Source organism: Canis lupus, chromosome 5 (genome assembly GCF_003254725.2).
Source record: "Canis lupus dingo isolate Sandy chromosome 5, ASM325472v2, whole genome shotgun sequence".
Taxonomy (NCBI): domain Eukaryota; kingdom Metazoa; phylum Chordata; class Mammalia; order Carnivora; family Canidae; genus Canis; species Canis lupus.
In genome coordinates this window covers 73,616,168-73,632,333 of record NC_064247.1, presented here as the reverse complement: position 1 = coordinate 73,632,333, position 16,166 = coordinate 73,616,168, and the positions used below count along the sequence as shown (strand labels likewise).

Sequence of the window (16,166 nt, the reverse complement as noted above, 5' to 3'; positions counted from 1 at the left end):
GTGCCATGCTGTTGATATGTTTGTCTCCCTCTCAAGACATGCACCAAACCTTAGTCATGAAGGAAGCAGAAAGGGAATTATTGTCCATTCACCTACTGTTATGTGTGAGGAATAATACTTGGAAGAGTTTGGCATGGTGTCTTATGCAGTTTTTCACACTATGCCTGAAAATGAGGTCTTCTAGTTTTTAATTTGGGCAACTCTCTTAACCTATTGGATCCCAAAAGCCACATAGCTAGTAAGTGGAAAACTGGGATCTAAACAAGTTCTGGAAATGTTATATGCTCCTTCCACCTTGCTTATTGCATAGCAGGGATACAAAAACTAGGCGGGTGGAGGGATGGATAAACAGATGAATGGATGGATGGATGGATGGATGGATGGATAAATAGATGAATGGGTGGGTAGATGGATGGATGGATGATGAATGGACATTATTTCTTGCCCACTTAGTTTGGGTAAAGCACCCCACAAACTTTGTAAAGAGGAGGGGCATACTTAAAGGGATAGGGTAGGATGCCTGCCCCTGAAATTTTTTTCTCCTGGGGTTGGAGTCTTTTAATCTCAGAACAGGAAAGGCAAAATGTGCTTTTCTCATACTGAGCATTTTCAATTTACATTGAGGTCTTGTAGCTTCACACAGTCATTACTCTGAGAAAGACCCAACCAACTGGATATGGGCCAGTAAAACAACAAAGGAAACAAAACTCTCAGAGAAATAAACTCTTAACCCCAAAATATCAGGGAAATAAGAGGCTGAGTTAGCTGGAGGGTTACTTCATCCTGATTTATAGTGTGATGCTCTCGGTTTATAAGAAAAATGGTGACGATGGGTGGGGGAGGGAATGCTCCTCCTTCCTGATTTCTCTTGGACTCCATCTGAGGAGTGAATGCTTTGTTTACTTCTGAACCTGAATTTCACATCCTTCTCCCTTTACCATTATTCACCGTGATCTATAACAAAGTACTTTGGGGAAAACACAGCTCTCTGCAACATTTTAAAGAGGCAGACAGCATCATTGTACTGATGATTCATGAAGGAAATCAAACAACCTCAAACTAGGGGGAAAACCCTAGATAATAATCAGAGGAAAGGGTAAAAGAAATCACTTAGAAATTACCTTTTAGCATGAACAGTGCTCAAAAACATAAACTACTTGTTTAAATTCCTTACTCAGTCCTCGGTGATATATTCTCCTTACTTAGCCATCCACGTTTACCAAATGATACTAAACAATTGATAAGATCATCTCTCTATGGATAAAAGGGTAAGCATAGGTGAAATGTTTCTATTTCTATTCATACATAATCATGCTCACAAAGTGGTAAAGACAATTTTCAGTGACCTATGACTGGTATCTTTTGGTTATGGAACAAGAATTGGATTCTCTTGTTAACTTCCTTTATAAAATTACAGTTTCTATAAAGAGAAATTCATTTGAAGAATTCTTATTAAGAGAAGATTCCAAGAGGGTGGAAAATTCTCCTAAAGGAATTGATGAGAGAGCAGTGCTGGGTCACAGGGGTTGAGATCCTTGGGTAGCATTGTGCTTTTGGGAGGCCTGGGAAGGACTGGCCTCCATCCTCCACACATTCCCCATTCTCTTCCAGTGGCATCTCCATACCCTGCTATACCTTCCAGTGTTTTCTCTCGTCTTTCCCATCACTTGAATAACCCTGACTTTTACCTAGGACAATGTCACATAAGTAAAAAAAAGCTATTATTTCCTAATTTCCTTTTCAACAGGATGTGGTTGTGTGTCTAGCTCTGGCCAAAAAGAGAGAATAGATGGATGTAGAGGACTTCTGAAGTCTCCTTAAAAAGAAGCATGTGGGTCTTTCTCCTCCCTTCCATTCATCTCTATCCTGTTACCCGGACCATGGATGTGAGGACTGTAACTTGAACCATGAGACTGAGGGCTGATCCTCATCTAGTTGAGGCACAGAGCTGGAAGGAACATTGATCCTTGGTGACTGACCTCGTAGAGACTCCATACTATCCTTATATATGCTTATCTTCTTTAAGCCACTTCTTACTTTGTTGTTGTTGTTATTCATAGCTGAATCTACTACTTTATCATCACTTTCATAGGGAAGCCTTCTTTGACTGTCTAGGCAGCATCTTATACTTCTTCTTTATAGTGCTTATCAGGCTGAGAAATGTTTTAATTACTTATTTAATATTTTTGGCTTAATATTTGTAGCAGAGACTCTCAATGCTCCACCCACACTCTCTTGGAACTAACTCCTCACTGCCATGTGGGACGGTCGAGCAGCATTACACTGAAGCATGTGCAACATTTTCAGGATAGCTTGGTCTAGCCTTTGACTCTAAAACAGCCACTGCACAGGGCAGACCAGAGGGGCAGATGGCTAGTGCCCTCCCCCGCCCCCAACAGCCCTAGACCAAGGACTGACAGGAGTTGGTAGACACTCCATCTACTTGCCTCCTGATCAGAATGCCTCTGAAATATGTTCTACACCATCATCTAGAATTCTCCAACAGGATTTCACCTGAGCCAATGACAGTGATAACCTGCTGGATAATGTATCTTGTATCGACTTCTTTCTCTTTTTGGTCTCATTTCCACAGACCCCTGTTTCCTGGAATCACCACTCAAATAAGTCATTTGCATTCAGGAATTTGAATGAAGAAAGGTTTGCTTCTGGGGAACCCAACCTCAACCAATATGTGTCTCCCTGGGAGGAATGCTGCTCCTTTAGAGCCGGGAATATGTTTTTCTTATTCACCATTCTATCTGCAGTATTAGCAGTAGCCCAAGGCCAGCACTCAAAAGGTGATGAATAAATGTCAGTTCACTTTTTTCTCCCCTCTTACACATCTAGAGTTGTCCGCCTATGACTGGTCCTATGAGATACAATTAGGAAGCGTACTCTATCACATTCAGGATGGGCTGCACACCTATCCAGTACTTCTCTGAAAATAATGCTATGCCCATGGCAATCATGCTCCATTATCTGTTAAATTACATCAACACAAACTATAGGAAATTACGGCACATGTTCTTTCGTATGAGCCCTTAGATTTTACAAAGGGTTTTCAATGGCCAGAATCTCCTACCTTTCTTTACTATTGACCTTCTAAATTTGTCTCCTTCCTCTTGACCCATTCTATGGCATTTTGAAACTATAACAGCATATAAAACTACAGACATTACAGCATAGTGGGTAAGTATCCACCTTTTAGACTCAAATGGCTCCCACTTTAAATCCTGTCACTGCCACAGACTAAGTTGGTGACCTTGGAAAAGTTATTCAGTTTCTACTAATTTTTTTTCCCATATAAGATAGGGATAATAGTACCTATGGCACAGGATTGCTTTGTAGATTAAATAATATAACATATGCCTAATAAATGACCCTACTTGTATTGAGGAAAATACAAGAGAATATTATTTTTTAAACTTTTTTTTAAGAGAGAGAGACTGGGGAGGGGCAAAAGAGGATGGAGGGATCCAAAGCGGGCTACACGCCCAGCATGGAGCCTGATGTGGGGCTCGATCTTACAACCCCGGGATCATAACCTGAGCTGTAATCAAGAGTCAATGCCTAACCAACTGAGCCATCCAGGCGCCACAAGAGAATAAATATTATTATTTTGTAAAGATTTAAATTATTCATGAGAGACACACAGAGAAAGGCAGAGACGTGGGCAGAGGGAGAAGAGGCTTCCTGTGGGGAGCCCCATGCAGGACTCGATCCCAGGATCCCAGGATCATTCCCTGAGCCAAAGGCAGATGCTTAGCCACTTGGGCCACCCAGGTGTCCTGAGAATAAATATTATTAAAGGATATAGCTGAAGACATTTCTCCTTGCTCCAGGTAACATATTTCTCCAGAAAGTTACTGAACCATTTCAAGTTATTTAGAAAACCACTCCTAAAATTGTACTAAGACTGCTTCCCATATATTCTTACTCAAAGAGCTCACCTCTGTTAGCCACTCTCTCAGATGGTCAGTATTTTGAGGGATTCCTAAATTCGACTGTCTGCACTGCTCTTAAAGGCACACCCAGCTGTTCCCAGGCTATAAACAAGTCCGTAGAGCTGAGCTGTAATACTGTGTCCCACCAGAAGCGGCTGCTGTTTGACATCGCCCTACAACTATTTCCCAATTGAAGTTCTAAGTGAGTGAATGCCCAAGAAAGCAATTTTACAAATTGAAAATAGATTTATTGTGTTTATTTGGAGAGGTGCCTTGCAGCATGACTCTTGCCATCAGAGAGGCACAGCTTTGGGAATATTTAACAATCCAAATAGTGGAATATAGGACTCAGAGGAAGGTTTTTGTCCCCCCAGCAGCACAGACTGTGGTACGCTTCCTCTTGGTTGTTGTGACAATCAGCTGCATACCAATTATAATCTGGGGTTTGTAAACTGCTAGAAGATTCCCTTGGAGGGAGTAATTATATTTCCTTTAACATATAAGGCAAACATTTTTTCTTAAACATGCTATGTGCTGACTGCAAAGTAGATTTACTTTACTCATGCTAAAGGAAAACCCTCGGGATAAAGGCGAGGAATCTTGGTAGGACAGAGATATTAGGAGGCCAATAAATGAACAGAGAACATAAATGATGCCATGGAGTGTTATCATTCAGGGGTGGAGCTGGCTTGACCAGTTCAAGTAAACATGCATGATGAGATGTTAAGAGCATTGATGTTACGACTCAGTTTCCTCTTCTAGAAAGCAGAATAATGCTCATCGAATAAAGTTATTCTGAGAATCTAATTATAAAACACATCTGAAGTGTCCAGAACAGCAGATACCCCAAAACAATATCATATACTGTAGATTGTCAGCCTCTAGCCCATCTCCTTTGGACTCACCATTCCCTATACAACAAGACAATGGTTCCCTAGTGAAAGCACTTAAAGTTCTCTGCCTGGGGATTCTCTCAGCCCAGGGGCATGAGGCGGGTTGGAAGTGCCAGGGAGTTAATATTCCCAAGAATAGCCCTTAGCCAATCATGCAGAAAATTTAGTGGTAAGTACCCATTGCCTTGCTCTTTGGGCAGGACAACTCTGGGGCTTGTTTCACAAGGGTCTACTGTGGGTTTGAGTCCCCTTCATCCCTGTGCTAACCTGCTGATTAATGCACCTTGGATGGCTTCTCTGGCTTCCCTGTCTCACTTTCCTACTTTCTGATGGGAGCTTCCCGGGATTACCTCCAAAATAAACCACTGGCACTCAAAGTCTTGTTTCGGGATAGAATCCAGCACTATATCTTACACTGGAAACTGACTTCATAACTTGGGGATCACAATGACATATTCAATTCACTAACAAGCCTTGTCTATTCAGTTTCCTCTCCAGCCCCTCTTCCGTCCCACAGCCACTACCTCAGTTAGGGCTCTTATTTATCTATTTATTTGTTTATGTCTGCACCATAGTCTCTAACCAATGTCCATGCTTCCAGTAAATCTGTCTTCTAATCCACCATCCACTTACTGCCAAAGTTATTATGCTAAAATACCGTAATGCCATTCCCTGTTGTTTTTTTTTTTTAAGACTTCAGGGGTACCCATCACCTCCACAATTATGTCTTAAATTTTATAATGTGGTATGTAAAACACCTCAAAAACTAGTTCCAATCTTTCAGCACCTTCTCCAGTGGTTGCTAGCCACAGCTAATGGTCAGCCTACAAAGAACAAGACAGTGTCTTTTCTTTCCACCTGTCACCTTTCCAAGTGTTTGAATTGCTTGTGATCTTCCCTGTCTGAGGAATCTGACTTATTGTTCAAGCTCTAGCTCAAACCTCTTCACCTCCGTGAGGACCTCTCCAACTCCAGGAGCCAGTTCCCTCCTCTGGGCTCCCATAGAGGATGCTCCCTCTGGGCATCTGTATCCACTGGCTCATTCATTCATTCACTCACTCAACAAGGGTTCTCCTGAGCACTTTCTATGATGTCCCAAGCATGTGCTAAGCGCCAGAGAAACCATGCTGGATAAAAGCAGAAATCACTCTTGCCCACATGAAGATCACAGTTGGAAAACGGAAACAGACATTAATTGTCAAGTGATCACATAAAAGTTCACTACAAACTGCCACAAGAGTTTACTATCAATGTTGCAGACCCAACCTCTGGATACAAGGAATAGGTGCTTAAGTTGAAAGTGGAGTAGAAGATAACATCAGATGAAGGAAGTGGAACATACATTTCAGGCACAGGTGGTAGGAGGGACCACAATACTCTATTTGAGGAATAGAAGAGAGGCGCGGGGAGAATAGAAGGAGAAGAGCCACTTATACCATTCACTTTGTCCTTCCTACTTGTTGGCTGTGACTTCCCTCTCTCATGCTTGAGAATAAGGTACCTTAGAGGTAAGGGCCATGTTGCCACTGAAAGTCCTATCCACTCCAGCGCTTAGCACAATGCAAATAAACAAGATTAATGTACCCATTTTACGGATGAGAGAGTTGAGGACCAGAAAGGTTGAGTGAGTTGCCCAAGTCCCAAAAAGCTGGCAGTGGCTGCGCAGTAAGTAGAACAAACATCCATCACTCCCCCACCACAATCTCTCTTTAAACAACTGCATGGCAGTCTTCCTCCACCTGCCCATCTTTTTTTTTTTTTTCTAAAAAGTCCAAGTTTTTCTATAAGCTCCTTTTCAAAGGGCTCGTAACAAACCCCAGAAAGCCAGTTATTGGGGTCTGCGTGTGTGTGTGTGTGTGTGTGTGCGTGTGTGTTGGGGAGGGTGTGCACATGGATCTTGTGGTGGTCAAAACACAAAGAGGACCCCTTTCAGGTACAGAATTCTTTTCTGAAGACTCTCTGATGGCCGGCAAGGGTGCGGGTGGGGAGACTTAGCCGTCCTACGCGGCTCCCGGTGATGCCTGGTGAAGAGCATCTGCCCTGACCCCGAGGGGCTGGAGGGAGAAGACCCCGCTTTGGACTCTTGGGGGGGGGGGGGGCGGTGAGATTTCTCGTTTCCCGCTTCCCGAACCTCTTCCCCTTTGCAGCCGGCCCCTGCGGTTTGGGAGGCCGCTCCCGCTCCCGCCTGCCCCGCGGCTCGGGCGGGTGAGGTCGGCGGGCGAGGCGGGCACCGGGTCCCGGGAGGCGGCCACCCGCTCGGGGAGGCGCCCTCCAGGCCCAGACGACCGTCTCTGTCCCTTTCGAGGCGCCGAGGCTGTGCCGTAAATAACAGAGTACTGCGCCCACCGCGGAGGACCCGGCGCCCCCTGCGTGTTCACCCACGAGTCTCGGCAAATCTGGGCCCCGCCGCGGCGACCAACGGGCCGCTTGGAGACGGGCTCCGGGGCCGCAGCGGTCGCCTCGCCCGGGCGCGCGAGGGAGGCGCGGAGCGGGCGGCGGGCGGCGGGCGCGGGCTGGGGCGCGGCTCTTGCGAGGATTACGGCGGAGGCTGGGGCCCGGGGCGCGCTCGCCGAGGCTGCAGCCATTGCATCGCCGAGCATCCCGCATTCAACAGGAGGAGCCCGCGGGACACCGGCCGAGCCCCCGCGCCGCAGCCGCCGCAGCCCGTGCGCCCCGCGCCCCGGTGCGCCATGGCCAAGGAAGGCGCGGAGAAGGCGGAGGAGACGGAGCAGATGATCGAGAAGGAGGCAGGCAAGGAGCCTGCGGAGGGCGGCGGCGGCGGCTCTCACCGCCTCGGGGACGCCCAGGAGATGCGCGCCGTGCTGCTGGCCGGCTTCGGGGGGCTCAACAAGCTGCGGGTCTCCAGGAAGGCCATGCCCGAGCCGCAGGACGGCGAGCTCAAGATCCGCGTCAAAGCCTGGTCCAGTATCCGCGGCTCGCTCGCGTCTCCCTCTGCGCGCTCGGCGCTCGCGGGGCGGGGGTGGCGGAGCCTCGGCCGCGGGACCCCCAACCCCCGCGCCCCGCCCGGGTCGCAGGGCCTCGCGCAGCCCGCGGCCGGCCCACGCCGGGGAGGATGCCGCGAGGTCGCCCCGGCCCCCTGCAAGCCGGAGCCGGGGCGGGGGTGCGGGGCGGGGAGGGGGGCCCGGTGGGGGCGCCCAGCGCCCGGGGCCCGTCGGGCAGGGCAGCTCGGCCGCGGGAGGGGGAGTTGGACGCCCCGCTTCGACCGTGATCGTCACCGCCGGCCCCCTGTGCCCCGCCTTGGATTTTAGAGTTGTATGCGTGCGGTCTCGTTTAGTACTTCTGGGACCCAGGGAGTCGGGTACCATCTCTGCCCCCCGTTGCAGGCGAGGAGACCGGGGCCCGGACGGGGTAAGGCGCCCACGGTGCCCCCCGCCGCTCCCGATGGGCCCGCCCGGGGCTTGCTCCTCCATCCCGCAACCCTGTGAGCGGCGGATGCGCGGGCGCTGGCCCCCGAGCCGGGGCTGGGCAAGTGCGGGGTCTGCCCGGTGGGGAGACCGGGCCCGCGAGCCGGCGGCCAGGCGCGGGAGTCCCGGCCTGGCGAGGAGGGAGGCCAGGGCCCCCTCTGCCCCGCTGGCATCTTCCGTGCCTCTCCAAAGTGGAAGAACCAACCGCCGGCAACCTCCTCAGGACTCCTGTGCCCCCTTCTCAAAGGAAGCTCAGCCATCTGAGGGTCCTGACGTTCCCCACTCGCTCCTCCCGGGGGAACTCCTGCCCAGCTAGGATTCCCCCCTGCAAGCTTTTCCGTGTGCTGTCACTAGATGATCATTTCTCTGAAGTTCCAGGAGGGAGGGCTCACCCCAGAGGGTTCCCTGGATCCAACACTCTTGAGTTCTTTATGCAGTAGTAGGAAGCACCTACGGGGCACTTGCTCCCAGCGTAGTGAGATGGATTTACCCTTTCTCATGTCTGTGTCTTAAAGTCCCCAGGAGACAATGCTCTGGAAAGCAGCAGTCAGCTTACTGCTCCTAGGTTAGACCCCAAACCCCAACTCTAGGACCATATGCAGAGAGGCAAGAGAAATGCAAAGGAGATTCTTCTCCTGTTCACTGCTTTGAGAGCAGGTGCAGGATTCACTTGCCAGGCTGGAAGGCAGCTGGCAAGAGAAGCGGGCTCTGGTCTCTGACTCACTCCTCATACATGTAGCCGGTCATGGTTGACTCTAAACATGACTCTTGGGAATTCAGGGTACGGGGAAAGGCTTTTGCAAACTGGGGGATCCTGTACAGTTCTATTTTGTTAACTCTTGTGAACTAAGCTGATTGGTCCCAGAAGGCAGAGCTTACGTCTGCCCTTTGCACAAATAAATCCCCAATGCCCAGCACAGTGCTTGGCACACAGTATGTCCAGCATCAGTTCCTGCTGAGGGACCAAGTTATTGCTAAATGAATGGAGTGAGAAAAGATGCTTGGATCGGGCTTGCTGAGTCCTTAATTTCTTCACTTGCTGTTGGAAGGACGTCTGCCTCGTAAAACTAAAACTATGTATTGAAAATTCTCTCTCCTTATATGTGTGTGTGTGTGTGTATGTATATAATTTATGACCCTCCATCCAGGGTATGTTCAGAGAGTGGAAGTGTTGAAACTACTTTTTAAAGAAAAGAGCATCATTTGCAGTACAAATAGGTCTGGGTTCTCTAGTCTTATGCTAATTGCATAGATGCTGATGGGAACTGAAGCATTTTGAAATGATACATGTCAAGATGAAAGCCAGGAGATTGCTTTTCAAAGCCAGATGCACAAGCCTGTTCTTTATCGGAGCTGTACACACACACACACACACACACACACGCACGCACGCATGCATGCACACAGTAGAATCACTGCAGATTCCCCACCCTAGTTGTTCAGGAAGCCAACCAGGCATGCGGGAACAAGTGGGATCCAGTATTGCAAAGGGCCCAGGTTGATTTTCATTTCCCTAAGCTGGAAGCATAGTTAATCAGTTTGCAAGGAGGGATTGAGGTAGGTTTGTGAAGCTTGCCCGCTGGGCCTTTCCTCCTCCTCTGGGCCAGGATTGGCTGGCCAAAGATGCCGACTGATTGTAAGTTTAGCCTTGGGAGCCAGGATGACTCATTCTGTATTTTTATGAATCAGCTGATGGCTTCCTGGATGAAGGTCCCCCTTTTATCTGCTCTCTATTTTTAATGGAAACCTTTTATCATCAAGTAGGATATGCTGTTTGGGGATAAAGCATAGTCCATCTTAACTAGTATTATTCAGACCTGGAATGAAGGTCCCAGTTGGTTACTCTATAAATTTTGTGGAAATGGAAGAGAGGAGGTACAGGGAAATACATATTTTATTTCATTTACTCCCTCCCATTTATGGTCCAATGTGATAGGTATTATGGTAGAGCAAATGGAGGCTTGGAGATGTTGAGTAATTTGCTAAAAACATCACACAGATAGTACAGTTAGGATTTGAGTCTTGGCCTGTCTCTCCTTAAAGCTCTACTGTTTTCCTTTTATTCCATTTGGTCTCCCTCCGTGAAAGAGCCACAGGAAATGTGATTTACCTCTCTGGACCTTTGGCATGCAAGCTTGCTTTCCTTCCTTTCTTCAGAATATGGCTTCTTTGATCTTTTTATGTCCAATTTAAGAGAACATTCTCTGGCTATTCCCAGAGTAATAGGGCTTTTCTCCTCAAATGGAGACTTGATGGTGAAATGCAGCTTAAAAAGAACCACTTCGGAGAGTGTAGGGTGGGAGGGATTGCAGAGTCTTCTAATTTGTTACAAGAGCATCAGCTTTGATGGGGAACCCATTCATCGAGCAATTTACATAGCAAGTGATTTAAGTGGCCACGCGGAAAAAGCCCTTGGCCTTTGGAAGAAGAAGGATCTGGATGTAGACCCAAGCCCCATCACTTCCTATCTGTGTGACCTCAACAGACACATCTCAGCTTCTCCATCTTGCCACGCCTCGACTGCAAAATGCAGATAATACAATGAACCGCATGTTGTTCAGAGGATCAGATATAAGAAAGAGACTGGCACTAAATAGGTAGTAGTTGTTGTGACTGTTGTCATCATGGTTGTAGTATCTATGCCTATATGACTTATTTCTTGACAGTTTGGTAATTTGGAGGCCATCATTTAAATCATGTATATAATATAGGCAATGTCATGTTACATTTGCTCAGTGATGAAGAGTGAGACCTTCCTAGACATGAGTCCCAGCCCTGCCACTTGCTAACCATATGTCTTGGGTCTTGCACCCCAGAGGCAGAGCCTGAGACGGGTGCTTTTTTAAGTGGTTGATTGAGGGGGTGCTTTCAGGAGAATGGGAGCAAGGGGAACAAGACAAGGAAGGAGCTAAGCAAGGATTTCATCTCCCCTGGACCCCACCAGGAGTTCTGGAGCATGAATTGTACCATAGAGTCAATCTGACCTTGAAGCAATAGGGGAAGCCTTTGTGCCTCCTGCACACCCCAACCCCCTGTCGTCAGTCGGGTATGGGCAGTGGATGCATGGAGCCTCTCAGGCAAAGGTGTCTTCTGTTTGAGCTCCATTCCTCTGGAAGAGGGTGGGGGGTTAGGGCACTGCATTGAGCCATGAGCCGCCAACGCTCCCAGCAGTTCCCCAACTGGGATAGGTGTACTGCCCAGGAAAAAGGGATCTGAGTGAGGCACAAACATGGCTCTCTATGCTGGTTGACCTTGAACATGTTGTTTACTTCTCTAAACTTCAGTTTCCTGGTCTATAAAATAGAAATGATAATAGCACCTCCCTTTACAGTGTTGTCATGGAGCTGAAATGAGATACAGTGTATAAAGACCTTTTTGGTGATGCCTGGCATATAGCAAGTGGTCAATAAATGATAGCTATTATTATTTAAACCATTGTTCTTGGTTTCCATAGCTACCGTCTACAGTGTTATCATTCAAACTGGAACTTTTGGGGTAAAGGGGCACTGATTAATAATTACTCTGGAAAAAAAAATTACTCTGGAGCAGGAGCAGACTAGAATTGTTCTAGGCAAACTAGGCATGTACCCCACACTAACTGCTAAGGGTCAGGTCTATGCCTTTGGCGTCTTGTCAAAGTGGGGACTTCTCTTGGACAGAAGCTAGGAGGATTTGAGGCTGAGGGTCTCTAGGCTGGGCTGCAGAAATATATTTAAGTGGCCATTAACAAGCCGTGTCTGGTTTGTGGCTCAAATTGGCTTGTGATGGAAAGGCACTAATGGATTGGGGACATTTATTTTCCCAGACTGATTTACAGAGAGAGGCTAGAATGAGAGCAGTTGGATGAAAAATGGTCCCAGCCGGTCATGGCTCTATTGGCTGATCTGAAAATGGGCTGAGGGCAGGCCACACTAAAGGAAAGCCAACACACGGTGGGATTCTGACATGTCAGAGGGGTAGAGTGCACTGGGCCAGGGGAAGGAACTGACATTGGCTGAGGAGCCACAAACTGACTTGCCTGCTCTGTACTTCGTTCCATTTTACCTAATAACGACTCAACAAGATCAATACTACTATCTTCGTTTTAAAGATGGGAAACTGACATTCAGAGATATGTTAAGATCACAAACAACTAATCCAAGTCCACGGGCTCCTCGACTCTTTACATTTGGGAAAATCAGTAAGACTCAGGGACAAAGGCACAAGAGAGAAAGGACACAGAGAGAGTAAGGGACCAAGAAATACAGAGAGGCAGACAGACACAAAGACTGGAATCAAGAATACAAAGAACCATGCGTGCATTTGACTGGTTGGAAGTTGATAAGACTCAAAATGGCACAGTGCCATCTTGCCCCCTCCAAATGGCCATTGGGTTTCCAAACCACATCCACTTTCCCTCCACTGCTGATGTATGGGACCCTTTGGAGATCCACTTTGGATCAAATTGCTATGGCTGTTGACCCAGAATATCTGTGCTGATTAAACACAGTCACCACTCCTTGGACCCACTCAAGACATTCAGATTCCTTCCTCTGCCCCCTTTGCCTCGACTGGGCTATTGCTACATTGACAACTTGACTGTAGAATATCCCCAAACAACATAGGATTAAAGTGTCACTGATAAAACCAGGCTAATGAAATATGGCCAATATTATCTTTCCTGTGTTTATGCAAATAAACGAATAGAATGCACAAGGTTAAGTGATACCGATGTTTGTAAAACTGAGAAATTGTTTGGAAGGTCCTGTAATACCCAAGCCAGGAGCCACTCTGGCATGGAGATTGGAACAAAGTGTTCTGAATCACTCTGTGTTGGATAGAGATATCAGGATTTGACAGGAAAGGATGACTCTGTGCTGACTCACATTGAGCCCCACTTGGTGATGAGGAGATGGAGATGCTACTGGAGGGATCTTACTTTATTCATGAAAGTTTGCATTTTTCCCATTAACTGTGTCCTCCCTGATGAGAGCTGGGGTCAGTGACTATGTCTGCTTTTCATCCAACAATGGAATGGGCTTCTTGCTTTCCCAGCAATTCAAGGAAGAAAGGAAGCCCAGAACTAGGGCTTCTTTTATTTCATAGAAAAAGGAAGTACAGAACATTTTATAGAACATCCGGCCTACAGCAGGTTCCCATAAGTAGCAGCCTGATCTTAGTTATATCGGCACTCATCAGAAACCAATGGCAGGTTACCCATGACGGGCAAAGGGAGTGATGGCTGAGAATCGTGCTCATCCTACCCTACACTTGCACCATCTTTGTAGCAACAAAGCCCATTATCCTCCATTTCCCATAAGATGCTCATAACTCCGTGAGGTTATCATGCGTATTTTCAGAGCTGAAGTGGAAAGAGCGAGAAGCTACAGAAGATCTGAGTTCAGACCCTAACTCTACCACACCACGGTTGTGTGACATTAAGCGAACAGTACTTTCAACCTGCCCATATCCTCACTTTGGTAATTATATCCACTTTTTAAAAATTAATTAATTAATTTGAAGTTCAATTTGCCAACATATAGCATATTACCCAGTGCTCATCCCATCAAATGCCCCCCCCCTCAGTGCCCGTTACCCAGTCACCCCCACTCCCCTGCCCACAGCCCCTTCCACCACCCCTTGTTTCCCAGAGTTAGGAGTTAGGAGTCTCTCATGTTCTGTCTCCCTCTCTGATGTTTTCACTCATTTTCTCTCCTTTCCCCTTTAATCCCTTTCACTATTTTTGATACTCCCCAGATGAATGAGACCATATGATGTTTGTCCTTCTCTGATGGACTTAACTTCACTCAGCATAATACCCTCCAGTTCCATCCACATGGAAGCAAATGGTGGGTATTTGTCGTTTGTAATGGCTGAGGAATATTCCATTGTATACATAGACCACACCTTCTCTATCCATCATCTTTCGATGGACACAGAGGCTCCTTCCACAGTTTGGCTATTGTGGCCATTGCTGCTAGAAACATCGGGGTGCAGGTGTCCTGGCGTTTCACTGCATCTGTATCTTTGGGGTAAATCCCCAGCAGTGCAGTTGCTGGGTCGCAGGGCAGGTCTATTTTTAACTCTTTGAGGAACCTCCACACAGTTTTCCAGAGTGACTGCACCAGTTCACATTCCCACCCACAGTACAAGAGGGTTCCCCTTTCTCCACATCCTCCAACATTTGTTGTTTCCTGCCTTGTTAATTTTCCCCATTCTCACTGGTGTGAGGTGGTATCTCATTGTGGTTTTGATTTGTATTTCCCTGATGGCAAGTGATGCGGAGCATTTTCTCATGTGTATGTTGGCCGTGTCTGTGTCTTTCTCTGTGAGATTTCTGTCATGTCTTTTGCCCATTTCATGATTGGATTGTTTGTTTCTTTGCTGTTGAGTTTAAGAAGTTCTTTATAGATCTTGGATACTGGCCCTTTATCTGATACGTCATTTGCAAATACCTTCTCCCATTCTGTAGGTTGTCTTTTAGTTTTGTTGACTGTTTCTTTTGCTGTGCAGAAGCTATTTATCTTGATTAAGTCCCAATAATTCATTTTTGCTTGTTTCCTTTGCCTTCATAGATGTATCTTGCGAGAAGTTGCTGTGGCCAAGTTCAAAAAGGGTGTTGCCTGTGTCCTCCTCTAGGATTTTGATGGATTCTTGTCTCACGTTTAGATCTTTCATCCATTTTGAGTTTATCTTTGTGTCTGGTGTAAGAGAGTGGTCTAGTTTCATTCTTCTGCATGTGGATGTCCAATTTTCCCAGCACCATTTATCGAAGAGACTGTTTTTTTCCAGTGGATAGCCATTCCTGCTTTGTCGAATATTAGTTAACCATAGAGTTGAAGGCCCATTTCTGGGTTCTCTCTTCTGTTCCATTGACCTATGTGTCTGTTTTTGTGCCAGTACCACACTGTCTTGATGACCACAGCTTTGTAGTACAACCTGAAATCCAGCATTGTGATGCCCCCAGCTCTGGTTTTCTTTTTTAATATTCCCCTGGCTATTCAGGGTCTTTTCTGATTCCACACAAATATTAAGATGATTTGTCCCAACTCTGAAGAAAGTCCATGGTATTTGGATAGGGATTGCATTAAATGTGTACCTTGCCCTGGGTAGCATTGACATTTTCACAATATTAATTCTGCCAATCCATGAGCATGGAATATTTTTCCATCTCTTTGTGTCTTCCTCAATTTCTTTCAGAAGTGTTCTGTAGTTTTTAGGGTGTAGATCCTTTACCTCTTTGGTTAGGTTTATTCCTAGGTATCTCATGCTTGTGGGTGCAATTGTAAATGGGATTGACTCCTTAATTTCTCTTTCTTCAGTCTCATTGAATTATACCCACTTTTAAGTGTTGTTATGAGGACCAGCTGAAAGTCCATCAAGGCCCGACTGCTCCTTGCACACCAGGAGTGTTCAAGAAAGATTATTTTCCTTCCTCAGTTGCTCAAGCTGTAAGAGACAGGTGGAAACTTGATGCCATCCTCTGGTTCCTGGCTTTGCTGTTCTCCTGCCAAACTACATTGGTACCAAGGAGCAAGGTGCTGGCTTTTGAATCTTTTCCCCAGGGTTGGAATGGATTTGGACTGATCTACAGCTACCCTCACACCAGCCCTCTGCATGCCCACCCTTTGGTGGCAGCAGGGATTTCTAGGATAGTGGGGTGTGCCGAAGAGCCCAGCCTCTGAAGTTTGGTTCACTCTCATTGAGAGGAACCAAAATCCCACAACCTTTGGGCACATCACTGACATTTACCACCGACAAGAGAGCTCACCCAGGCATGGGGAAATGACACCCCTATGACCCCAAGTTCCTGGCACTTCTCTTAATAGGGGTCTTTTTTGGCATCTTGGCATTTGTCAGAGAAGAAAAAGTTTAATTAGAAACAAGAAGAGCCTCTTCATAGGAAAAGGCCAACAGGCGTGTAA

General features: G+C 46.8%; 1 protein-coding gene across 1 annotated transcript in view; it reads left to right on the top strand.

Moving 5' to 3' along the window:
* The first annotated feature begins 7,412 nt into the window (after positions 1-7,412).
* VAT1L (vesicle amine transport 1 like) overlaps positions 7,413-16,166 on the top strand; it is a 147,001-nt gene continuing 138,247 nt past the window's right edge. Inside the window, exon 1 of the mRNA XM_025426916.3 lies at positions 7,413-7,757. Within this exon, the coding sequence (XP_025282701.1) occupies positions 7,528-7,757 (230 nt within the window). The 5' untranslated portion in view covers positions 7,413-7,527. The remainder of the gene's footprint in view (positions 7,758-16,166) is intronic.